Source organism: Planococcus citri, chromosome 1 (genome assembly GCF_950023065.1).
Source record: "Planococcus citri chromosome 1, ihPlaCitr1.1, whole genome shotgun sequence".
Classification (NCBI taxonomy): domain Eukaryota; kingdom Metazoa; phylum Arthropoda; class Insecta; order Hemiptera; family Pseudococcidae; genus Planococcus; species Planococcus citri.
Genome location: NC_088677.1, coordinates 143,310 through 169,146, shown reverse-complemented (window position 1 = coordinate 169,146; position 25,837 = coordinate 143,310). Strand labels below are relative to the sequence as shown.

The 25,837-nt window shown below is 44.6% G+C and overlaps 1 protein-coding gene across 6 annotated transcripts in view; it reads right to left on the bottom strand.

The window, feature by feature from the left end:
* Positions 1-42: 42 nt before the first annotated feature.
* The window catches only part of LOC135843345 (uncharacterized), a 56,141-nt gene continuing 30,346 nt past the window's right edge, over positions 43-25,837 (bottom strand). For 2 of the 6 annotated variants that reach the window (XM_065361230.1, XM_065361223.1), the window contains exons 2-13: positions 15,688-15,820; positions 12,896-13,185; positions 11,484-11,547; positions 10,076-10,171; positions 8,416-8,516; positions 7,945-8,076; positions 7,522-7,692; positions 7,121-7,361; positions 5,100-6,229; positions 4,901-5,018; positions 4,346-4,531; positions 43-3,772 (exon numbers count right to left, since the gene is read on the bottom strand). In XM_065361230.1, the coding sequence (XP_065217302.1) occupies positions 3,768-3,772; positions 4,346-4,531; positions 4,901-5,018; positions 5,100-6,229; positions 7,121-7,361; positions 7,522-7,692; positions 7,945-8,076; positions 8,416-8,516; positions 10,076-10,171; positions 11,484-11,547; positions 12,896-13,185; positions 15,688-15,745 (2,592 nt within the window). In that variant the 5' untranslated portion in view covers positions 15,746-15,820 and the 3' untranslated portion in view covers positions 43-3,767. Of the gene's footprint in view, positions 3,773-4,345; positions 4,532-4,900; positions 5,019-5,099; positions 6,230-7,120; positions 7,362-7,521; positions 7,693-7,944; positions 8,077-8,415; positions 8,517-10,075; positions 10,172-11,483; positions 11,548-12,895; positions 13,186-15,687; positions 15,821-16,214; positions 17,025-23,523; positions 23,882-25,837 lie in introns of those variants that run through there. The other 4 variants (XR_010558309.1, XR_010558310.1, XM_065361196.1 and 1 more) reach the window with 4 other exon arrangements.

Here is a 25,837-nt window from a genome sequence, read left to right as displayed (position 1 = left end):
GAGCGCAGACAGTATGATTTACGAATAACGTATAGTCCGTAGTCAAAAATCATGATTCGTTTAATAAGTAAATACTCTTGACAAATAGGTATAATACATATACAAATACGAGTAGGTAAATTTGAAGAATTCGAAAAATAACGTATAATAATACTGACTATTTGTAATTTGACGACGTATTAAGATAGTATGAAAATCTTTACAGTAGGTACGTTGCGTAGCATGTACTCGCTTAAGAATATAGGTACTCGTAATTTAGGTACATAGGTAGGTCTATCGCATAAAACTGAATCACCTTACAATTACATATGTACTTGTAAGTATGTAGTAGGTAATACCTACGTAAGTAACAAATGATCAATCGTAACCAAAATACTCGGCAGTAAGTAGGTAGGTACTAGGTAGGCAGGTAGGGCGGACGGTGTGTCCTGTGTCCACTGTCCACTGTCCACTGTCCACTGTCCACTGTGTAGTGTTTAGCATTCGTCGTTGAAAACTTGGAAATTCAACTCGTCGATAGGGTGGTAGTTAGAGATGTACCTACTACCTACCAGGTGTAGGAGCCAGACTTGTACATGTAGGCAAGGCTGAGGGTGTTGAGGTGTTCGGGTGAAAGGAGAAATGGTGATTACGGATCATTAGACATCGGATATTGCAAATGATTTTTTGATGTGCAGATCACGATACCATCGCGGCAATTTTATAATTATGTACTTATGTGTAAATGCGCGTATAGTACGAGTACCTACTACGGCGTTGTTTCGTACTGCACGAGAAAAGAAAAACCTCAAAACCACCAACCAGCTAAGTACCGAATTGTCAAAACTCTTGCAAAACAGCAATCTCGCGACTCGCGACTCGCGAGTTGCCCAATTTTACGGATTACTTTTACTACCTAAATTAAAAACAACCTCCTACCTACCTACCTACCTACCTACCTGCCTGCCTGCCTGCCTGCCTGCCTGCCTGCCTGCCTGCCTGCCTGCCTACTTATCTATTTGTAATTTTTCGCCATTGCACACTCCGCCCCTCATAAGATGAGGAAGAGAGATGTGGTGGATATATGATATCGATAACGAATACGAGTAAACGACTAGGTTTGAAATGATAGCAGAAAATGTCGTTGATCGCACACATTCAAAATTAAACTTTACGCGTATACGTTATTTTTCAGCCGCTCAAAAGCACTTTGCACTTTTCCACAAGACGACGTTCAAAGAAAATGTACCTATCTAATAAGTATACTTAGGTACTCGGTAGTCTGTTGTCGAAAACGAATTTCTTGGTAGGAGGCTAGGTAGACCTACTCGTGAAAAATTATAAGTAGATTTGGATTGGCGATTGGCGATTGACGATTGGCGATTGTCGATTACATAAGGTAAGTTTAGTACCTACGTACGTACATTAAGAAATCCCATTAAAATATTTAAGAATACCTAGGTAATAAATGAGTGCCCAGACAAAAAAATGTAACCGAGACTTTTTCGATGAAAAATACCTACGTATTACGCGGCAAAAAGAAAAAAAAATAACGTAGGTACCTATATAATAAGTATAGGTAGGTATAGGTACTATAGGTATTTGGATACTTATGCGATAGGTACTTAACACATATACACGTAAACACGTAAACGTACACATAAAAGGCAGTGGTTAAAGATTGAAAGTATATTCTGGGAATAAATTGTAATCAAAAAAAGAAAAATCCCCCAAAAAACAAAAAACAGAAAAAAACAATAACAAAAACAAAAACAAAATAGGTGAACCTAGTACGTAAGAACGTAAAATAAAACGATAAACGATACACGATACACGATACACGAACAAACAACGGCGAAAAAAAACAAAACAAAAAAAACGGATGTATACAAATAGGTATGTATGTCCCCAACGACAAAAATGAGTTAACCAATAGGTAGATCTTTTAGGTTAGGAAGGTAGACGAGAATAATGATAAGTAATTTGAACTGTAATCACTTAATTAGTACCTAAGTATAATCATATTATTATAGTAGGTAGTTATATAGGTAGGTAGGTAGGTAGGTAGGTAGGTAGGTAGGTAGGTAGCTAGCTAGCAACAACAACAACGGCGCAATCGTTCATAATGACGACGATGACAACAACAACAATAAAAACAACATTGATAATAACAGCAACGATAACGAAACGATGATGATGAGGATGAGGATGAGGATGAGGATGAGAATGAGAATGAGAATAATGACGATGACGAAAACATTAAACATCTAACAAAATGAAAATAAAGTAAAAAGGTAGGTACTAAGTGAACGGATAATTAGGTGGGTTTGAGATTGGGAACGTGCGCGTGGGCGTGGGCGTGTGCATTGCGCAGATACGATTATGGGGTTGTAGCGTAGCCGGCAAAACTCGCACTAAACTAGTTACTCGTACATATACCTAGGTACCTACCTAAGTGGAAAAACGGAAACTAAACTAACAGTTTCGGTATCTGTCTACCTAATACGTAATAATTACAAGTACCTAGGTAGGTACATACAAATAAACAAATACCTACCCACCCACCCACCTACCTACCTACCTACCTATTTACCTACCTACATAAATAGATAAATAAATAAATAAACAAACGAATGAATAAATACCTAAATGAATGAACGAACGAACGAACGAACGAATGAATGAATGAATGAATGAATGAACAGGGGGAAAAACGAATAAACGCAAACATAGAATATAGTTGTATGTAGGTATGTAGAAAACGAGAAATAAAAACAAAACAGAAAAAAAGAAAACAAAACGAAAAACAAATGAACGAACAAACGCGAGCAAATAAACAAATACTTACGCAAACGAATAAACGAACACATAATCAACGAATAAAAGGACAAATAAATACTCGAGTCGAGGGGGAAAATGAACAATGAACAGTATATAAAGCTATTCAGTCACTTATTACGAATAATTACGCTTATACCTACGCTTACTTATAAAAGATATCACGCTGCGTTTTTAAAATTTAAAAATAGGTACAAATAAGACGAGAAAATTATGTTCATTATCATTACAACGCGATGCAACGCAACGCAACGTAACGTAAAACGCAAAGTAGGTACCCACGAGTACGTAGAAGATTACGAATGTAACATATTGCTACACAGTACACGCTACAAAGTAAGTAGGCTATACATACATACGAGTATTATAGACAAACGCATGCTGCACTGCACTGCACCTTCCAGCTTGTCAATAAGTATAACGACGAGTAGGTAGTTAGGTACGTCCACGTCCACGTCCACGTCCACGTCCACGTCCACGTCCACGTCGGCGTCGCGTCGTGAAATGTACGAAGTACGTACTTATTGCTGCGTAATACACACGTAAATAATAACTTATATACGATCGTACTTTAAGTGATCATTTGATCGGGATCGGCAGTCTGCAAAATGGAGCCTGAACCGTGCCACGTCGCGTCGTCGCGTCGCGTCGGTTTCCAAATCCCATCGCATATCCGCATTACCTACCATGCCACACCATACACCACACACCACACACCACACACCACTACGACGAATGCCTACCACGATGTTCGATTGATTGATTGGTGGGTTGGTAGGTAAGTAAAATGATTTGTATACGTACGATTACGACGAGTGTGTAGCCTAAGTAACGTTACGATAGTTTTATACATTAGATATTAATTTAGTGGAAGAACTTGTCACAGCACTTTAGCTATCAACTTGATTGCGATGCATACGAAAAAAAATTGTAACGAACACCGGCGTTTCTCATTCTGCGAAAAAAGGTAAGAAAAAAAACGCAAAAATTCAAAATTGGCGAAAAACAGAACAGAACAAAACGAAACGAAACAAAAAAATAACGTGTATAGTAGTGCATGTAGACCGGTAGCTGGGTAGTGGGTACTTGTACTTACTCGATAGGTAGGTACCCAATACCATTACTTGCAGGATGCACAAATATATCGAGTAGGTACCTATTACCCCGAAGAAAGTTTGAACGCCGAACGGTGAATACTCGTAGATGCAGGCAGCATATTTTATCATTGGTGGAATGTTATCACCTCACCTCACCTCACCTCACCAGACCCGAGTCCAACAACCGATCGTGGGCTATCCTTCGTCATTAGGTATAGTACTCGTACTCGCACCATCGAATTCTGCGGTTACCAGTCGTAACTCTAAACGTCGAGCAAAAAACTTTTTTGGGGGTACCTCTACCTACTCGATATTTCTGCCCAGCCTGCACGAGATGCTGACAATGCTGACTTAGGCCACACCACGTATTAAAGGAAGGGGCTGCTTAGAGATGGGGATGGAGTGGGAGTGGGAGTGGGAGTCGGACTCACTTTTAATATGCGTTGGCAGCACGTCGCAAGGCAGTGATCCACGTCGCGGAGTATTTAATTTTTCACGCGGTAACAAAATATCCGGTCCACCCGAACTACGTCTTTTCAGTGATTTGCGATTTCGACTAGAACGTCTGCTACCTTTACCGCTATCGGAGCTTCGACGTCTCGGCATTTCTAATAAATCTGTAACAAAAACGACCGCAGGCTAAAGCTACCGCTAGCGCTACCCGAATGGCGAATACCAAACTACTGTATACCTACTACAGGGTGGCCAGAAATATCGGGTACCCCTAAGAAAGTTTTTCATTAAAAATATACGCGTAGGTTGGCAACGTGAAATAGATGCGTATGATTGGTGGAATGTTATCTCTCCAGTCCAACAACCAATCATGTGTTATCATTATTACGCGTATCATTCACTGTGACCAACCCAAGTAGGTATTTAGTTGTAAAACTTTTTTAGGGGTACCCGATATTTCTGGCCACCCTGTAGGTAGCTAATTTACTCTCGTAGGTAGGTACTCGGTACTCGGTACTCGGTACTACACTCACCTGGTCGGGAAATTTCCATCGGAACCGAGCCACGCCGTGGAATGGCTTTTTCGCGATCTCGCGGAGGCGACACGCTTTCTTGCGCCGCCGAAGCGGATCCTCTTCTCGACAACAATAGCTGCGAACAAAAACGCGGAAAAGTGAAAACGGGTAACCGCCGCGATGGTGTACGGCGTATGGCGGATAGATTACCACCTACCTCTTGTAAGCTTCCGTGATGTACGGATGTGCCCACCCGGTGATCTTTTCGCGGATTAACGTTTTCTTTCTCGCTGAATTTGGCCATTTTATTGTAACTGGAGTGGGTGCCGGTGCCGGCGCTGTGGCGATCGCCTTCGGACGAAGAAGAGTCGCGCTTCGCGTTGTTGAAGTTGTCGCTGCCGGTTTCGCTGCTGGAGGAGCCGGTTCGTACGGCGCCGCCGACGCCGCCGCCGCCGCCGCCAGCGCCGCTGCTGCTGAGTTCGTTTCGGCTGGAATTGGTGGAGGAGGAGTTGCTGGCGCTGGTTTGGGCGACGATTTCGCCGGCCGTCGACAGGTAGCGCGTTCGCACGAACGTCTGTATAGGCGGAAAGGTTTGCTGGCGGGTGAGTATCTTGTTGACGGGCGGCGCCAGCATGGTGCTGCCGTGCAGAACGTTGGACAGACGGGTCGCCTCCAGCGAGGTGGTTATGGTCGCTATGCTGGGCTCGGGCAGCAGACTTTCGGCGCTAACCGGCCGCTCCTCCACGCTGCCGCAGTCGCTCGACTTTTGCAGGCTGCCGCTGCACGACGACCTGAACGACATGTCCAACTCTTCGTCCTCCTCCTCCAGATGCGGTATCGGATCCAAAACCAGCTTGTGGCGCGGCTCCAAAACGCCGGCCGGCAAACTCTCGCGACGACCTGCCGAACCCATGCCCATGCCCATGCCCATGCCCGACGACGACGTACCTGGCGCCGCCCCCGTCGCCGCAAAGTCCCTGGACAGGTTCAGCGGAACCGAATGCCTTCTGCCGGTACGGTCGACCATCTCCAGCATGACGGACGGCAGCGAACACCGTCTCGCGTCCGGCTGCTGCTGATCGTCGACGTCGTCGGCGAACGCGCTGCCGCTTCCCGCGCCACCGACGCCACCGCCGCCGCCGTCGTCGTCGACCACGCATTCGTCGTTGGTCGCGTCGTCCGCGTCCGATATTTCGGTGCGCGTCTCCTCGGCCAATTCCTGCTGCAACAGCATCTCCCACTTGTTGTGATTCGTTTTCAAATGCGACATCATATTGGTGGACAAGCGGGTGCCGAGAAAACGATGCCATTCGTCGAACAACGGAATAACCACAAACTTGAAAAACCCTGCAACATACGAATACGAGTACTCGTACGTAAGTCGCGCATCGTATTTACTCGTATATGTATACTAGCTATGTATAAGTATTCGTAAGGTGTACGTGTACGTGTACGTGTAGGTAACCCACACTCCACAGCCACGAGTAGAACGTCAAATACGCGTGAAATGAAAAGTGGTATTACGCAGCCCGTACTACGCGACGCGTAGATAAACTTCGGACTTTTTGCGGCCCAGTACAGTACTGAGTACCGGGAATCGGGATGGAAGAAAACGGTTTTGTTTTCGCCCACTACGCGGACATTCGAAAACAAGCCTACACCGTGTGTGCGCGCATCAGGCCAAAGCCAAACACCACTATAAAGGCCCTCGAAGGCCCGCATTATCCGTATCCGATTTTACCAACTTGGCGCAACATGCACAGTTGCACACGCTATTCGAGTGCCTCGTCACTTCGCTCTGCGAGTGCACGAAAACATTTTTTCGCTGGTTTAAGTCCGAGTAATATCTAAAAAACGCGCACACCTGTATTGGATGGGGAGGGGGGTGGGGGAGGGGGTAAGCTCTCCTCGAGCGTTAAAAATTGAATCGCAAGCCTAAATACCTACTACGAGTATATAAGTCATTCTCCAACCTGGTGGAGTAAGTATACTCGTACCTATATAGCGTACCTACACATATACTTTCTTCTCGCGGCCCTGCAGTGCGCTGCTGTGAGAACTGAGAACACACGGAAAAAGGAAAAACCCAAGTCGAGTCGGTCCGCAAATACAAATACACGTAGGTAATCGCGGTGAAATGTGACGGGCTGCGTAATGTCGCGGGGCAATCTACGACGAGTATTATACTCGTATACGAGTAGGTACCTATCCATCGAAATGGTAAACGTCTAAACGAACCTGATTGTATTTTAGGAACGGAAGAGCTGCTGCGGTCGCAAAGAGCGGTCAATGGTAATCCCAACTGTTGCTCGTAGTCGCCTTGCCGGAAAAACTCTTCGCAAACCTTCTGACTCCATTTCCTACTGATCTCCCACGGACGACACGGATTCGATATATCCGCGCATTTCAACGCTATTTGCAAAATAAAATGACGATCCTCTTCTTTTTCCATTTGCAAAGAATTCTGGTTCAAGTATCGCTAGAACAACGCCAACGCCGATTTTAAAAAGAAAAATACCAATACGCCACGCCTACACTAGGTATAGTACGAGTAGGTGGGTATTGTTTATTATTGCGAATTGCGACGCATTGGCATTACATTACGTGGTGAGTAAGTAGGTCTAGGTACCTCTGCCTACCTTGAATTTAGTGAGAAACTCTTGCTGACGAGTAATGTCAGTGGCCAAAATCAACGAACTGATCTGTCTCTCCAATTCGGGCATCGCGTTTCGCAACCGATCGGCAACGTGACTTTCCAACAAACAACCAACAGCCGAACGCCAATGATGATTTTCCAATACGGAAGTATTCTGAAATCAAACGATTAAAAGGTCACACGTGCGTTCGGTACGAGTACGAATCATAACGAGTTTGATGGAACGAGGTCGAGCCGGAGCGGGAGCCAGAGCCGGGGCCGGAGCCGGAGCCGGAGCCCAAGGCATAGGGCTCCGACGCGACGTAGCTTTAGCCCGCTCTTCAAATCGACCCCGACCCACCACCGCGCCGCCCCCGCAGATTACGAGTACCTGGTACAATGGTACAACGGTACACTATACGCTCACCTGATACAAAGCTGCTAAATGATTCGAGGTGGCGATTAAAAAGGGCTGATTTACGCCAGGATGGTCTAAATCGTGGGAAACTGCGGCAATCAACGAAGCCATCACCTCCAAAGGCGTTATATGTCTTTTGATCTGCGAAACACAAAATACACTACATACACATACACATACAGTACGAGAGTCGAGGTACTCGCGTATTAGGTACACAAACACATATACCTAGCAGGTGACGAAGTACGAGTACCACCGAGATTCACGCATCGGCGAATCGCGAATCGCGAATCGCGTATCGCGTATCGAGTATCAGTTTTCAAAAGTACTCGTATGTATTCGTATGTACATAGATGTATATTGTATACACATAAGTACATAGGTAGGTAGTAGGTACTCGTATACGTAATTTGAGCGATGCGATGCGATACGATGCGACGATCTGCAAGTGCAATTAGTGATAGTGATGCTCGGGCTTACCTTTTCTTCTTGTAGAAAACAATGCATGGCTTGCGTAACATCGGTAGCGTGAATAGAATTATGATATGGATTCGTGCTGTGGTAACCTTCTTCGATAAGAGCTGCAATCATGTAAAGCATACGACGACAACGTCTTGGTCAGCTTAATACGAGTACTATACTACTGTTTGTGTCTATGTTTGGTATACCTACCCAACATACGTATGTAGACTATCTAGTATCTACGTATATAGGCCTACTTTACCCAGCATTCTGCACGGACCCCGCGTATGCGTACGCGTACGAGTACGAGAACAAGCGTGTACCTCGTCGTATCCGAGTAATTTATTTCACATACGTAGGTAAATACGTAACTATTAACTACCTCGGTACAGGGTGCGCAAGAATATCGCATTAAAAAATATAGGTACGCGTAGGTTGGCAATGTGAAATAGATGCATTTACATGATTGGTGGAATCTAATCATGCGCTATCATTATTACTCGTATCATTCACTGCGAGTGTGACCAACCGAAATATACACATACGGTACGTATTTAGTAGAAAACTTTTTTAAAAGGTTCACGATATTTCTGCGCACCTTGTACATATTTTGTAGTACCTATACGGGCTATACGAGTACATATGTACTAGGTATACCTTTCTACCGTTACCTTTAGACCTTTACCTACTCGTGTGTTGGGGCCTAGCGCTGGTTGCCAAGCGCCAACAAAAGACTATGTGTACGAAACACCCTGCCTAGTGCCTGCTGCCTGCTGCCTGCTACTTCCTACTGAAAAAGCCCAGTAATTCAACATTTTGCCTTTAAATGACCCTACATCGGCTACATCTGATACTCAATCACTCACTCGTAAATTACACGATTACAGTATTCGTCCTAAGCTCACTATACACAGAGTTTTACGCTTTCGTTTATGACCAGCTAAGCTTTTCAGCTGACGTGTTGCAAACCGACCCGACCCGACCCGCGTGGTAGTCGTGACTCCTTGTAACTCGTCAGACATCGGCATAACTAATCGTAAGGCGCCCACATTAACCGCACCAGCACCAGCACCAGCACCAGCACTCACACTCGCACAAGATGATCATGATTACAAACTGCAATTTGCATTAACCGCATCCGCACCCAAAAATCAAACCCGAAATCCGATTTCAAAATAATATGTACCTATATACCTAAGTTCCTATATGTACAGGGTGCCCAGAAATATCGAGCACCCCTGAGAAAGTTTTTCATTAAAAATATAGGTTGGCAACGTGAACGCCGAACGGTTAAATAGATGCGTATGAGTGGTGGAATGTAATCTCTCCAGTCCAACAACCAATCATGCGCTATCATTATTACGCGTACTCGTATCATTCACTGTGACCAACCAAAGTATTTTTAGTAGAAAACTTTCTTAGCGGTGCTCGATATTTCTGGGCACCCTGTAGATATACGACGAGTAGGTACCTATACATAGGTACTCGTGAACTCACTTATCGAACGTACAGTAGGTACAAGTATAAGATACGGTAAGGTAAAGCTAGCTGTACCTGTAGGTACGAGTATAAAATGGTACGAGTAAATACGAGTAGGTATGTCTATGTAGTATGTACATTGTACACTGTACAGAGTAAGTAGAAGTACTAAGTAGGCTAAATGTTAATAAAAACTCACTAAATAGTTTCCAAACGTCGACGACTTCGAGCTTGAAAAAATCCAACAGTCCGTACCAATGAAACAAATGAACACAAAGCACCGGAAGAGAACGTCCTGTAGAGAATGAAAATGCGAATACGCACGTTGTACATTATACGAGTAGGTAGTTACTAGTTAGGTACATCTACATTAAATGGGTACCTATTGTGTACGTAAACGCGTACATTTACACGCGTAGAATAAGCAACGAGATAGGAGGTACCGCAATAATACAAATATGTACGCAGATTGCAGATGGCACTGGCAGTGCACAACTGCACAATTACAATTACTCGTAGTACCTAGTACCTAGTACCTACACCCGCACTGAGTATGTAAAATCGGTAAAACCGCGTTCAGTTTTCACAGACACAGATTAGGTAGGTAGGTCTAATTGATAGGCTACAGCGCGGCGCGGACACGGGCTACCTATTAGGTGTCCATAGCTCCGTAGGTACTAGGTAGGTCTAGGTACTCGTAATTTGAGAAATTCACGTACACCGCAAAAGGCGCGCGCAAAATTCGCCAATTAGTCGAGCATGCGAGTGCAAGCCGCGCCGCAGACGATATAGCCTTTTTACGTATAGGTATAGGTAATTCGTAATTCATTCGACGTCGCCAATCCAAATTTTGTCACTAAAATTCTGGCTCGTTGTTCCACGCCCACCCCCACCCCCGCCCCCGCCACCGCCACGTCATCGTCATGTAACATCTATGCTACCATTATGTGTACACAATGCAGTACCTAAGCAATAAGGTATCTATCTATCTCTATCTACATATAGTATACTTACAGCTACAAGCAAAAAAAGTTCACCAGGCCCTCATTTAGCCCCAATTATACCTAGGAAGCTCATTTTTTTTCAATAGAAAGCCCTCGGCGAATACTTGATGCGAAATATATAGCGAAGCTCAACTTTTTTGGAAATTCGTTTTCTTCCAAATTGTATTTTGAACTGAATTCCAAAATTTGAACCAATTTGGTCCCGTAGGGAGAGAGAGAGAGAGCTAGATATGTTACAAAACATTCGTACTTAATTCAAAATTTTTTAGTTTAAGCGTGAAAAATTAAAAATCAAAAAAGCATTAAGTATTTTGAACAATCGTAACTTTGAACTTTAATTTCTCAGCCGAATATTTCCAATTTGCTAAGCATTTTATTTACTCATCATCAAAATAATAGTAAACAAAAAATCCAACTTATATTTCTCAGCAGAGTAGGTATTTCTCTTTTCAATTACTCATTTTGCTTATATTATAGTAATAGTTTGTTGTAAGTAAAGGGACTTGGGGGCAACCTTGAAAAAGCGAGCTCTGAGAGAGAAAAGGGTGAGCGATGGGGGGTTTGGGGGCGCAGCCCCCTAGTACCGAATACGGATGCACTTACCGCCAGTTGCTACATCCAAAGTAAAAGCGTTAAACGGCCACTGTCCAGCTCGTCGTAGCATACACTGAAATCAAACAAAAATCATAAGAAACACGAGTAAATTGAAGGTTGTAAACTTGTAAACGTAGGTACCTACTCGTATCTGGGAGCTATACCTAGGTACCTACATATTTAAATGGTAAACGAGCGAGTCAGGGACGGTTTTAAGGGAGGGGGAGGGAGGGTTGTAACACCCCTCCAATGTTCAGAATCGTCGGAAAAAATGGCAATATGGTAGGTATACTGCCGGAAAATGTCGGTAAATGTCGGTAAATAGGAGAAAATCTGACAAACTAAGAAAGAATCGTCAATTTGCCGACAATATCATCGATCTATCCTCAAAATGCTCATTTTTTTCTCAAGTTTTTGCTCTCGCTTCGCTCGGGCTGAATTGTTATTTTCCATTTCTCAACTTATTCACGATTGCGCGTGTTGTGCACTACAAAATCGCAATTTTCCCAATAAAACTGGATCGCGAAAATTTTTACACTGTGAGGAAGTAGGGGTAGTACCCTCGAGTCACCTTTAGTAGCACTTGGCCAAGATTATAAATAAACCTATAGGAGCTAGGGCAAGTTTTCTAACTTACCCCAAATTCAGACTTCCCCCAGTGCACCTTAATAGTTTTACTTCAAAATTGGATTTGCGCTGTCTTAGGAATGAATTTACGCCATTAGCGCATTTGACCTAACTTACAATATTCGTTTGATCGAGACGAGAGTTTTGAACTAAAAGTTTTACGTTTCTGGTGGTAAGTAGTAGATAGTCTGAGAGACCTTCCATCAAATTTTTGTCCATTTTTGTTGGATAATTTAGGAGTACCAGGCTTCAGAAAAAAAATGCGCCATCTAAAGGCAGGATCCCCTAGATACGAGTATCTACTTATAGGTATAGATGAAAAGTGATGAAATACGTATGTAAGTAAGTAAGTGAGTGAGTGAGTACCATAAGTGAGTAGATATACCTAATGTGCTTATGACTTTGATTCACTCGGGCGAAAAATGTTTGAGGAATTTTATTCAAAAAATAGTGGCTTTTAACAATTTTAAACGCAATTTCACAAATTTCAGAGTTGTCAATTCATTATAGAACATTTAAAATTGCCAACTTTTGCCAACTTGCAAAATGAGCGAGGGATTTGCCCGGCCTGTATCATTTTATGAAATGTGAGCTCGAGCGTGTGTGTATCGAAAATCGAAATGAAAGCTAGTTAGCTAGCTATGTAGGTAGGTGTTTGAATTTGTAAGGTACCAACCTACCTACCTACCTACCTACCTACCTACGAGTATCTATGTATTAACGTATTAACCGCGGAAAGTAGAGCTCTCTCGTAGGGGTAGGTAGTAGGTACCTACTCGTACGCCTGTGCTTACCTTAACGACTCCGTGATGAACGTCGTCTAGCAGGGCGGGAGCCATATCAGGTGATAACGAACGCGTGGTGAGTTTTTTACGACGTCTTTTGTGCATGGTCAAAAAACGGCCAGTCAAAACGCCATTTCGAGCGTGAATTTCCATCGTATTTATCAATATGAGCTCAGATTCGGTGAGTTGCTTGCATTCGAAACGTTTGTGATGCCGATGATGATGATGATGATGATGATGATGATGATGATGGTACGCCGGAACTGCGAATACTGTGGTCGTTACTTCGCACGGTTCGTCTGCAATTAAAAAAAATACAAGCTAGGTATCGGGTAAGTTACTACAGGTGGGAACACATATAGGTATGGAGGTATATTGTGTAATGTGTAGGCCTATCGCACTGGTTAAATGTCTACAGGGTTGAGGGTTGAGGGTTCCCATTTCCTAATCCCACAGGCCGCAATAATACACTTACCTATGTACTTATGTGTGTCGGCGACGTAATGTTGAATCGAACCATATCATATTGTGTTTTGATACGCGCCAACTCGCATTTTATCACGAAAATGCTCGCCAACTACTCGTACCTACGAGTATGTAATGTACGAGAAGTAAGTACCTATACCTGTATGTACTCGTATGCTCATGCTCGATACTGCTGGACATTGGACATCGGACACCGGACACATGCAATCGTAACCGCGAGTAAGTAGGCCACAATCTGCCATCGCATTGTTGGAGTCGAAAGCCAATCAAAATGAAAAGATCGAGCGTCGAGCGTCGAGCGTCGAGCGTACCTATGTAGGTGGCGAAAAGCGACAATTTTCCAGACGAAATGAGCAGTACCTGCGGGAAAAGAACGTCGTCGTCGCGTCGCTCGCAAACGGTTTTTCATGCCCATAAATTTTACAGCGTGCGGAGCTCTTACTCGTATTTAAATACAGAAATTTTGTTCGATTTGAAAGTAAGGTAGGTAGGTAGGTATTCCAAAGGTGTTTTGCAGTTTTGCAGCAATTGCGAGCATGACCTACTAGTACGAGACTATACGAGTATACCTCTGAAAAGTGAAAGGCGCGGAATACCTCCGCAGCAAGAGCATACTAGGTATGGTCTACAAATACCTATTTCAGTATTTAGACAAACACAAGAACAACATTTTGCTGCGAAAATCGCTCGATTTACGCCGCGCTGCAGGTAACTTTATTATTGTACCTAGGTAGTAGGTAGCTCTACCCACCTGCCTACCTGCCTATGTTTGTGAAATTTCCGAGTCATTATTACGCGTGAAATGGGTCGAATGTGACTTTTTTCCCCACAAAAACCGAATGTGGGAGTTCAGCTCGATAAACAAAATACCACCGAGAAAAACATTTTTTTTTTTTTTTTTTTTTTTTACTTTTTACAATTTGTTGTTTTTCGGGTAAAATAGTGTCGATGAGATATTTTGTACATGAACAATAATTTTTGTCAATTGGGTGGGTATAGATGAGAGAGTATTGCTTAATGAACAAAATTGAAAAAAATCAAGATAGGTACGAACGACGTTCTTTTCATGCACCGCCCCGCCCCGCCCGTACCTCTACCTACCTAGTACCTATTCGTATGTAATGCTGAAATGTGGGTTGGTAGGTTGGCGGCACGTCGCGTCGCGTCGCGTTGGCACTTGGCAGTCGCCAAATTTCTCGGCAGCATTGCTCGGTGATATTACGTAGACGTACGTAACGTACGAGTACCTATCTGCTGACACCCTCACGTGGTCGAGTACGAGTACGAGTACGAGTACGAGTATGACTACGAGTATTGTACGCGTATCTATAGTGTAAGTGTACGTAGTACCTATACTACCTATAGACCTACCGAATCACCGCCATATCGCTACCTGCTCGTAATACTGGTGTACGAGTAACTCTGTACCCGTATCACACATGATTTCGACCAGAGACAGCTATACTGCCTCATGCCCGCAATCGCAAAAAAAGCCAAGCAGCACGATTGAAGGGAGTGGGGCGTGGGGCGTGGGCGTCTGATTATCAGATTTGAGCACTGACCCACTGCGGTACCGGCGGTGGCGGCGGCGGCGGTGGTATAGAGAAAGACGCAGTCGTCGGTGTTCGGACTCGCTTGCAGCCTATACAATATACGTAAAACAATACGAATGCCGAATTTTGTACAGTCGTACGCCGGTACGCGCACGTGAAAAGGCAGACGGCAACCAAGCGCGTCGTGCCCAAACGATTTAAATATACAAATAGGTAGGTACATTAGGCTACAAAAAAAAAAGTACGGCATCGGCGCGGCGCGGCGGTCACTCGATCCGCATTTTCGGAATCGCAGTCGGACAAGATTGCAACAATTAGGATTAGGTATATATTTGTATGTAGTAGCTGTAGGCTAAGGCGCCGGTGCTGGATGTACTCGTCGTGGTATACTATACTTAATACTCGTACTTTCTACTTATATACGAGTACAAGCTACATACCTGGTATGAGATCGCAAACGCAAATATACCCATTTGTTGAAAATTCTGGACATTTTTCGGAGTTTGACTCGGACTCGGACTCGGTACTTTGGACCCCCCTGACTGCGTCATTGTGTCAGACTCAGATAGGTAAAAACGGAGAATGGCAATCGATGCGTAGATACCTATACTAACCGTACCCAAAACGATCGTAACCTCATTTTTGAAAAATTTGGATAATTCTGGGTTTGACCCTAAGGTACTCATGTATGTATGTATGTACGTACGAGATACCTACTCGTACGTAAATGTAAATGTAAATGTATGGTTATTCGAGGCCTACCTTGAATTTGCGCGTGCGTTATTCTGCAGCCGGTGTCGATTGTATCGCTTTCTTGCATCAGTCTCTGCGCTTCCGCACTGGAAATGTCCTCCGGTACCGCAATTACCGCTGCAACACTGGCGCTGCATTCATCCTTAAAACACCAATCAAACAAATAAACAATCAAAATGAATCGAAATCGATACTCGATAGGTAGTACCAATTACCTACCTACGTGATTTAAGTAAGTATATCTATATATGTGAACATGTTTATGTACCTATGTATTACGAGTAGCCTAAATTTCAAAAGAAACCGCTATTTGAGAAAATAGGCGACTAGTGTAAGTAAACTAACGAATAACGAATGTTTGAAAAATTTTGAATTTTGATCGTTGCCATTGTATTCTGCGATAGGTAGGTAGGTAGGAAAAGGAATGTAAGCTGTACTCGTACTAGCCACTGGATGTATGTATGTATGTGTGCGTATGTATGTATGTAGGTAGGTAGACGTACAGGGTGCGCAGAAATATCGAGTACTTTACCTACCCCAAGAGACGTTTTCTGGCGAGTGTTACGACTGGTCATGGCCGTGCGAGTACATAAGTACATACGTAGTTCATGATTAGTTGTTGGACTGGTCGTGAGGATGATGAGGTGATAACATTCCACCAATCTTACGCGTGTAATCGTATTTCACCGTTTCGGCGTTTCGGCGTTCGGGGTCGCGTCGTTCGAATCTTCGAATGAAGAATTTCGGTTTGCGATTTGCGATTTGCGATTTGCGATTTGCGCTTGCTTTGTGGCAAAATTGGCAAAAATTGCGCGTTTTGGCGAATGTAAGAATGTAGGATTGTAGGTGTAGTGTAGTGTACCCGTAGAAAAGAAGCGGCGCGGCGTGGCGCCGCTGCCACCGATTCTAAGGAAGCCTTTCGAGCGCCAGCGCCAGCGCCATCGCCGTGTCGCCAACTAGCAGTTAAAGTTGACAGAAAAGTAGGACGATCGTCGATCACCAATACCATCATCGTAATTCGTAATATAAAATGTACCTACGAGACGAGAGTGGCAAGTTGACATACTTATTTTTAGCCTAGCTATAAGTACATAGGTACACTAGTAGGTACCAAGTACGACATACTCGAATGTGGACGATACTCGTAGTACATCTTCATATGCATATATATATCTACTCGTACTCGTACTCGTAGATACACTACCTCGGCTTGTTGTACGAACGCGTATGCACAATTACGAGTAGGTGTGACGTACAGGTACCTACAGTAGATACCGCCACGTCGCACCTCATCTACAGAGTTGTACACGTACGATTACGATTACGATTACGATTACGATTAAGATTACGAAAACGATGAGCTATAAGTATGCGACTCGAATAAATACGTTTACTTATAGGTACTTATACGAGTAGGTACCATATAGCATACGATAGCGTACGGTAACCGTGGACGAACGTATTTATAGTACCGCCACCACCACATACGAGTAGCAGCTATAGAAGCTCTGTGTAGTCTGTCTAATGAGGTTAAAAACGCGTATTGTCAACCGCCCATGTATAAATACTTGGACTACGAAATACGAATACGAATACGAATACGAATACGAATACGAGTACGAGTACGATACACGTACGTATACATATATGTAGGTACTTAAATAATAATATGTATGTTGTTTTTTTTTCATCTTTTATTTTTCACTCTCGGTGGGACGGCAGCCAAAATAACAAGTGTACCAACACAACACAACACAACACGGTGATCCGTGTTACGCGCGTCAACCGCCATACCATACCACACCACACCACGCCATATACCATACTACATCGACGACGAGGCAAAGCGAAGTAGCGAAATAGCGAAATAACGAAATACATATCACTAGTACGAGTACCTACACCTAGTCTAGTAGTCGACTGTCGCACGCAAAAATCGCTATCTCGCTAACGCTAATTACGATCTGCGCGATGGTGCTTGAGACGCCAAGTACGAGTATATGTATGTGTATGTATACCTATACTTGGGTACTTAAATGGTAGCCACAGCGAATCTACTCGTAGAAAGAAAACTAGATGTATAACGTATGTCGTATACCTGAGACTATGAAGGTACTCGTACCTCTAAGTAGGTACCTACACCTAGTAGGTAAGCCTAGTTGGTGTGGTGCACAATCGATAAATATGTACCTACATAATACGAGTACGCGTCCGAATGAAAAGTGAAACAATGGTGGTGATGATGATGATGATGATGATGATGATGATCGTACTTAATTGGCCAATAGGTACCTACTCGTAATACGTAGATAGCTGGTTTCGTATACCGTATAACGAATACCTACTGGACCTGTTGTTTGGTCAAATTATTCACCGAATGTGAACGTTGCCCACTTGGACGCGTGCGTGCGTGCGTGCGTGCGTGCGTGCGTGCGTGGGTGTGTGTGTGTTTTAAAAAGATACCTATTCCGTCTAGGGATGGGATGATACCCGATATATCATGATAGGTACGTATAGGTACTTATCGATACGTATCGATTCAAACTTATATCACGATACGGTATCATCGCATCCCTGATTCGGTCTCGAGGGATTTTGATGCACGTCCAACTAGACCCTACACACTACACACTACACAGTACACACTCGTACAGCTGAGCAGAATTCAACGACTTTGTCATCGTCCATCGTCGGTCTTCTTACGATTATTATTGCTGTATTGGTACGTACGTATTGCTGTTTTCGCGATTGTGCTTTGTACTCGACCGTATCTGCACCTTGTTGTCGATCCCTCATCCCTCACGCATATTTTTCAACTAAGTACATAAGAAGCGTGTGCGTGTGCGTGAGCGTGTGTTTGTGCCTGCTATACATACGAGCACGAGCACGAGTATAAGCGGATACGAGGCAGTGACATTTCAATACCGACACACTATTCAGAGTGCCCTAACGTAAGCCCGAGTCCAAGATTCCAAGAATCGATGAGCAGTACCTATAGGTACCTACCTAAATGGCTTGTCGGCGGCATTAAATCAACGAATTCGTATAGTCTACATACCTAACTCGTGCAGGTTATTTTGATAAATCGCGGCACGGCGCGGCTCTGCTAACCCACATTTTTGTCAAGTACGTAGAGGTACATATTACCGATTATGACGAGATTGGACAGCCTGTACTGTGCAGAGCAGACCAACTGCTTAGTTGGGTAAATGTTTAGCGCCTCAGCTGTATGCTATGCTATGCTATGCTATCTATGTGTATTGTGTAGGTATAGTAGGTAGCAGATGATACTTAAGTATGTACAAGTACATATACGTTAGTACATTGTACGCAGTACGAGTACAGTACGAGTACCTACCATCGTCGTACCTACTCGACAGCCGCACACTCGCGGTATACAGATACCTACGGGTATAGCCGTAGGTATTGTATGTGTATACGTAGTATGCACTATGCACGAGTACGAGTACGAGTACGAGTAGATTGAAATTATATGGAAAATGGACACAAAATTATTACTCGTATTCGCGTATGTTCGTATACGAGTACGAGTACGAGTGCGTGTACTGTTACGCGGGTGAAGCCGAGCGGCGCTGCGCTTTGCTGCAGACCTTGGATCATGAAACAATATGCTCGTAATTAACGTCAACCTTGAAAACGTCTTCTGCCGCTTCTCGTTGATAAATTTTACAAATTTTTCTTTCGCATTCGCATTCGCATTAGCATTAGCATTAGCTGGTAATCTCCAACTCGACGCGCGACGATGAGATCGTATTATAGCGAGTCGTTAGTCGTACTCGTACGGGTAGGTATAGCGATAGCGATAGCGATAGCGATAGCCATAGCCATAGGTATAATGATAGGCCTAATCATCGCTTTTACGCTTCAAAAGTACGAGCATGGCTATGCGCGGCTATGCGACACTTGTTGCCAAAATCAGAAAATCACATCGTAATTCACGCGTGTACTTGGTACGCGCGAGTACATAGGTAGCTCTAGCTACTATAGCTACGGTATTTGTATCATGCAAGTTGTTCCTACGCGGCATCGCCCAACTTCAAAGTGCGCGCTTTGGCTTCCACAATCTTCTAGGTACTATTCGTATTACGCCGTGTATTGTAGTCGCCAACGATGATAGGTAAAAGCCAAAAGGTACACGATTGCCTACGTATCAGGTCATCTTCGCTAGGTACCATCGCTCGTCGCCGTCGCCAGGCGATGAGGTGAGGTGAGGTGAGGTGAGGTGAGGTGAGGTGAGTGACCAGGGAGCAGTGCAGCTACTGCTACGTCTACGTACGACCATCAGAGAACTTACTCGGGCAGTTTTAACATTCTCATTTTCACTACTCCTCAAAGTTGGCCGTTGCGTATCCTGCGGAAATGCACGTACAACATTCGGCAGGAAAAGGGGTTGGAGTGAATTTTTAGAGTAAAACCCCACTTATTTGTAGTTCTTGGTTCATCCGGCTGAGGCAGAAAAAGGCGATGATTTCAGACTTACCCGTATAACGAAAAGGTAGGTACCTACTACCTACTATCTAGTATTTACCTACGTCCTACACACATTTCAAGACCTCGTAGCTACGTAGAACGTAGATAATTCCTTTCATCTCCGATTGTTGTTTTACATCGAGCGAGACGAAACGCAAATTTGAATTTTTGATCGGCTCTCGGCGGCGGCGGCGGCGGCGGCGGCAGATTTCTAAAGCTTACGTTAATTTGCAATGATATACCTAAGTACGGTAGATATCTACGAGTACAACAGTACCTAACGTATAATCGCGTAATTGCCGGCGATTTAACGATTTTCGAGCTTTATATCGCATACGCTAATACGATGGATACCTACGAGTATTATACGCGTAAGTACCTGGTACGGACGATTGTCAGGCTGAGGCCGAGGCTGAGGCTGCTGCACAATCGGATCAACGTAGGCAAAGCAATAGGTATACATTACCTACATATGGAATAACATTAGCAGGTATTACGCTTAGATAACTAATAAAACGGATAATCATCGACAGTCGATGATCGACGATTGGCGATTACGACGAGCGTAATCGAATCTCTACAATTTACGAGTATGATGGCGAATAACGCCGTGGTAAACGATCGTATGTATTACGAAGGGCGAAGGTACCTTCTTTACTCGTGCAATGATCAATTGATCAATGATATAAAATGAATCGACGAAAGAAGGATACCTGGCTAGTGGCAACCTAGACCTACTCGTATGTAGATATGTGTAGTAGTACGAGCGAAGAATCGTACGCTTATACAGATCGCATCTACCGAGGTTAGCAAAAAAAACGACGACTCGAGCAAGTAGGTACATGTACAGGATGCCCAGAAATATCGAGCACCCCTAAAAAAGTATTCTACTAAAATACTTTGGTTGGTCACAGTGAATGATACGAGTTGGCGTAATAATGATAGCGCATGATTGGTTGTTGGACTGGAGAGATAACATTCCACCAATCATACGCATCTATTTCACGTTGCCAACCTATTTAATGAAAAACTTTCTTCGGGATGCTCGATATTTCTGGGCAACTTGTAGGTACATACCAATTACCAATTACCTATGTACAGGGTGCCCAGAAATATCGCCAACCCCGAAGAAAGTTTTGTTATTAAATAGATGCGTATGATTGGTGGAATGTTATCACCTCCGTTTAACAACCAATCATGCGCTATTATTACTCGTATTATTCACTATGACCAACGTACCGAAACACCAACAGAAAACTTTTTTTAGGGGTTCCGGGGTTCGCGATATTTGTGGTCACCCTACACGCGTACTATAGGTATTAGGTACCCATCCATACCCAATACCCATGCGGTGGTATTTAGGAAAAATCCGGCTAAATAGCTACGTACTTTTACCGTACCTATAGCTAGGTGGGTATATAATTGTACGGGTACGAGCTTAGAATATGCCTACCCCTACCGTACCGATTCTCATCTAGTCATCTACTCGTAGGTAAAAATTCCAGCCGAATTGCGTAGATGGTTTATCAAGGTACCTCTACCAGTCTACCTAGACCTACTACGTCGTGTTAACCATTCGTAATAGGTTACTTACAGGGTGCCCAGAAATATCGAGTACCCCTAAGAAAGTTTTTCATTAAAAATATAATATGTAAGTTGGCAACGTGAAATATGTACTCGTAGATGCGTATGATTGGTGGAATGTTATCTCCCCATGTCCAACAACCAATCGTGTGCTATCATTATTACGCGTACTCGTATCATTCACTGTGACCAACCCAAGTATTTAGCAGAAAACTGTTTTAGGGGTACTCGATATTTCTGGGCACCCTGTGGCCTGTACTTAGCTGGTGCCTTTATCTAGTATTGTAGGCCTATATGTAGTTGGGTGAAAAATTTATTGCAGTTTTTTCGTCGAATGTTCAAAATGAGCTGTTTTCAACCATTTTGAGGATAGATAGCAGGTAGGTAGTTAGGTACTAGGTAAGTTCTTACGATACATACAGGGTGCGCGGAAATATCGCGAACCCCTAAAAAAATTTTCTGCCAAGTATTTCGAATGATAGCGTATGATTGGTTGTTGCCTGTTGGACTGAGCTGAGATGATAATTGATGACTTTCCACCAACCATATACGCATCCGCGTACTCGTATTTAACCGTTCACATTGCCAACATACGAGTACGCGTATATTTTTAATGAAAAACTTTCTGCGGGGTTCGCGATATTTTTGCGCACCCTGCAGGTGCTACGAGGTGCTACATGCGTATTGCTGGCCAACTGGCCAACTGGCCTTTTTTCAAACCATTGCAGAAAGCCTATACATAGGTCTGTACATAAAATAGGTACTGTACTTGCAGCTTCGATTGCAGCTGCAGCTGCAGCCACAACGCAACTGCAACGCAGCGCAGCGCAGAACCGAGTATATGCCTACCTATGTACGTATGTACCTACCACACGGGGAGATACGTAAGTATACGAGAGTACAAAACTACAAATACTAGAAGTACCTAGTACCTACGTAGGTACATATAACCAACACCACCACCACGTCGCTTCGCGCCGAGACGGAAATTAAAGGCTGTGTAGATTGTAGGTTTAGGTAAGGCACACGGTACACTACTCACCACACGAGTAGAAAAGTCTGACAGGACAGGACAGGACAGAACAGCAAGTATACCTAGTACCTACTACCTATATACATACACGATGTAGGCCACGCAGCGGCAGAGATATTGCGCGCAACATAGAAGGCGGCCAAGGCACCGAGTTAAGGGCTGATGGCGAGGGCGAGGGCGAGGACGAGGGCGAAAAAATTGCACAAGGTTGTTGACATGCGCATCGGCTAACGTTAAACGTACCTACTCTCTCGAGCTCGTCGGCTAGCATCGCATCGCATCGCATAGTGGCATACGTTTTTCCCTATCGCTATCCGCTGTCGCTGTCGTTCGCGACTCGCTAGGCTGGTGTTGGTGTTGGCGTTGGGTGTCGAAGTCGATTGTCGAGTGCCCTGCTGCCTACTTACCTGGCTGCTGCTGCTGCTGCTGTTGTATGCGTATGCAGGTAAAAAGCTGCTGCAAAGTAATACTGGCCGGTCGGCTGTCATGCTCCAGCCCACCCTCCCCTCCCCTCCCGCGTATTTCTGCTATAGCACCAGCACCAGCACCACGAGTTTACGTAGATCGTACGAGTAGGCTACCTTACGAAAAGTACGAGTAAGAAGGAAACTTTTTTTGGAGAACTCGATATTTGTGTGCCCTGTGCGAGTGTGCGTGTACATAAATAGTAGGTATGCAGTAGGTAGGTATTAGGTAAGGTAAGTAAGAAAGCAGATGAGAGCTGATGAGGTACTTACGGTGGCGGCGGCGGCGGAGCAGCAAGCGTTAATTTGTTGGTTTTGGTTTTGGTTGTCGTTTTCGCGTTCGTACGCTTCGACAGGATCAAGTTGCTGGTAGTAGGACTCGGAACTGCCTCGTCGACTGGGACCGACGCATAACAGTCTCCTAAACACGTTGGATACGGCGTTGCATAGACCGCATTGTGGCCGAGTTTTAAAGGAACGCTCGGACATAACCGCGTATGGCTTTAGTATAGGCGCGGCGGCGGCTTTGGCGGCGGCGCGATAGCGGCTGGCGAAAGCGAACCGATTCGATACTCGACGGTCAACGGTCAACGGTCAACGTAAATCAAACGAAACCACTGTCCGCTCCTCGATGAAGACGACGGGTTTGGCTGCAACCACTGGCCAGCAGCCGAATTCGTTTGCCGTTGCAACGACCGTACTGCAGCCTTTGCCGATTGGACTGCGGGAACTGCTGCTGCTGCTGCTGCTGCTGCTGCTGCTGGTGGTCAGTGGCGATTCCAAGCTTGTGGCGAAGCTGTCGGCTTTTATTCGCTCCTCCGGTGTCACCGAGTCGGTATTCTTTCCCGTAGTACAGATACGGCGGCTTCGGTTGTTGCGAACTCGGACTTGGCCGGATGCGAATGTCGGTGTCGTTGACGGCGGCAGTGACTTTGCTGCGGTGCTCGTCGTCGATGTCGATGTCGTTGTCGTGTTTGGAGTTGTAGTTGTTGTCGTTGCTGCTGCTGCTGCGATTATCTTCTTCGTAGTCGGCGGCGTCGGCGGCGGCGTCGTCGTCGTCGGCGTCGTCGTCTCCTCTGTCTTCCTCTCCGTTATCTTCGTTTTCGCGTTTCGAATTTGAAAAACGAGAAATTCGAAGATCATAACAAACGGTGCTGGCACTGGCACTGGCACTGCTGGCTTCACAACGATCGCAACAAACGGCTACAATACGAATACGAATACGAACACGGCTACGGGTACGGCCACTGCTAAGAACATGCGGCGAACAAGACGAAGCTCCACCGGCAGCGATACAAGTTGCCTGCAAGGCTACGCGAAAAGTCGACAACGACGAGCTCTTTTTCGATAGTACGGTTACGGTTACGGTTACGGTTAATGTCACTCCACGGGCAAAGGACGAAAGCTCGCGCTTATTTTGCGTCCAATTGCTCGAATTCGAAGACGACGAAATAGAAATCGAAATCGAAAACGTAATTGATACGGACAAAGGCGAAGGCGAAATTACTTTAGAAAACTGACGACAGTAGTGAAACGTACGTGCATCGAACGGCCAACGATAACGCGTGTACACGCACATTTTCAATCTTACGTCGAATGACGAACGCCGACGCCGGCAGCAGCGATAAACTGCATCGGTACTCGTAGTCGTTGGTCGCATCCGTCGTCGCGGCATACCGCATTTTTCCAGCAACTCTTCGATTCCACCATCGGCGACCACGCAAACGCGAACAGAAACCTCGAAAAGACTCGTACTCCTTCGACGACTGCCATCGCCAGTGTTGTTGGTTTCGGTTTCGGTTTCGGTTTCAGTTTCAGTTTCAGTTTCAGTTTCAGTTTCAGTCTTAGTTTCGGTTGCGGCTGCGGCTGTTATTCGCACGGCTGCCTACAGCGGCCGAATGTACGACTGGATACGCTGCTGTCCAACTGCGATTGGCATGGGCACGGTGACTGCCGACTTTTTTCGTTTTCTTTTCTGAAACGTCTCCATTTGGAAATGCGTAACGCCCTTGTCGGCCACTGCAACATAACAAAAAGAAAACGCTTCGTTCAACCGTACTACCAGAAGTAGCAGTAGTAGCTAGTACTTAGTAGTAGTAGTAGTAGAAGCAGACGTATTAACGTACATCTAGTCTACGTAGGTATCTACGAATTAGGTAATGTACACTTTTACGCGAGTCGATGGTCGGTGGTCGATTGGGAAAATGACGATAAAATTTCGCCATGTTTGCGGGTCGAATTCTTACGTATTTTTCCATAACTGGGTAGCAAATTACAACCATCGACCATTGATCATCGCGAGCATCGACAATCGTGATATTTATAAGTACCTTACGCTCGTAGGTAGGTATCGTACTATTTATTTCTGCAAACATGCAGGTTACATAAAGCGTACGCGTCTTTAAGCGTAGCTGAATACGTAGACGAACAAAGTGCTGAGAAACAGACTACTCATCAAAAAAAGTTCTCTCCCGGTTTCTCCCCCCCCTCCTCCTCCTCCTCAATAGCACTCGTTAGCTCGAAGCTGGAAATTTTCGTCGAGTAGGTGCTTGGTTAGGTACTTGCGATAGATTCGTCGATCCTCGAT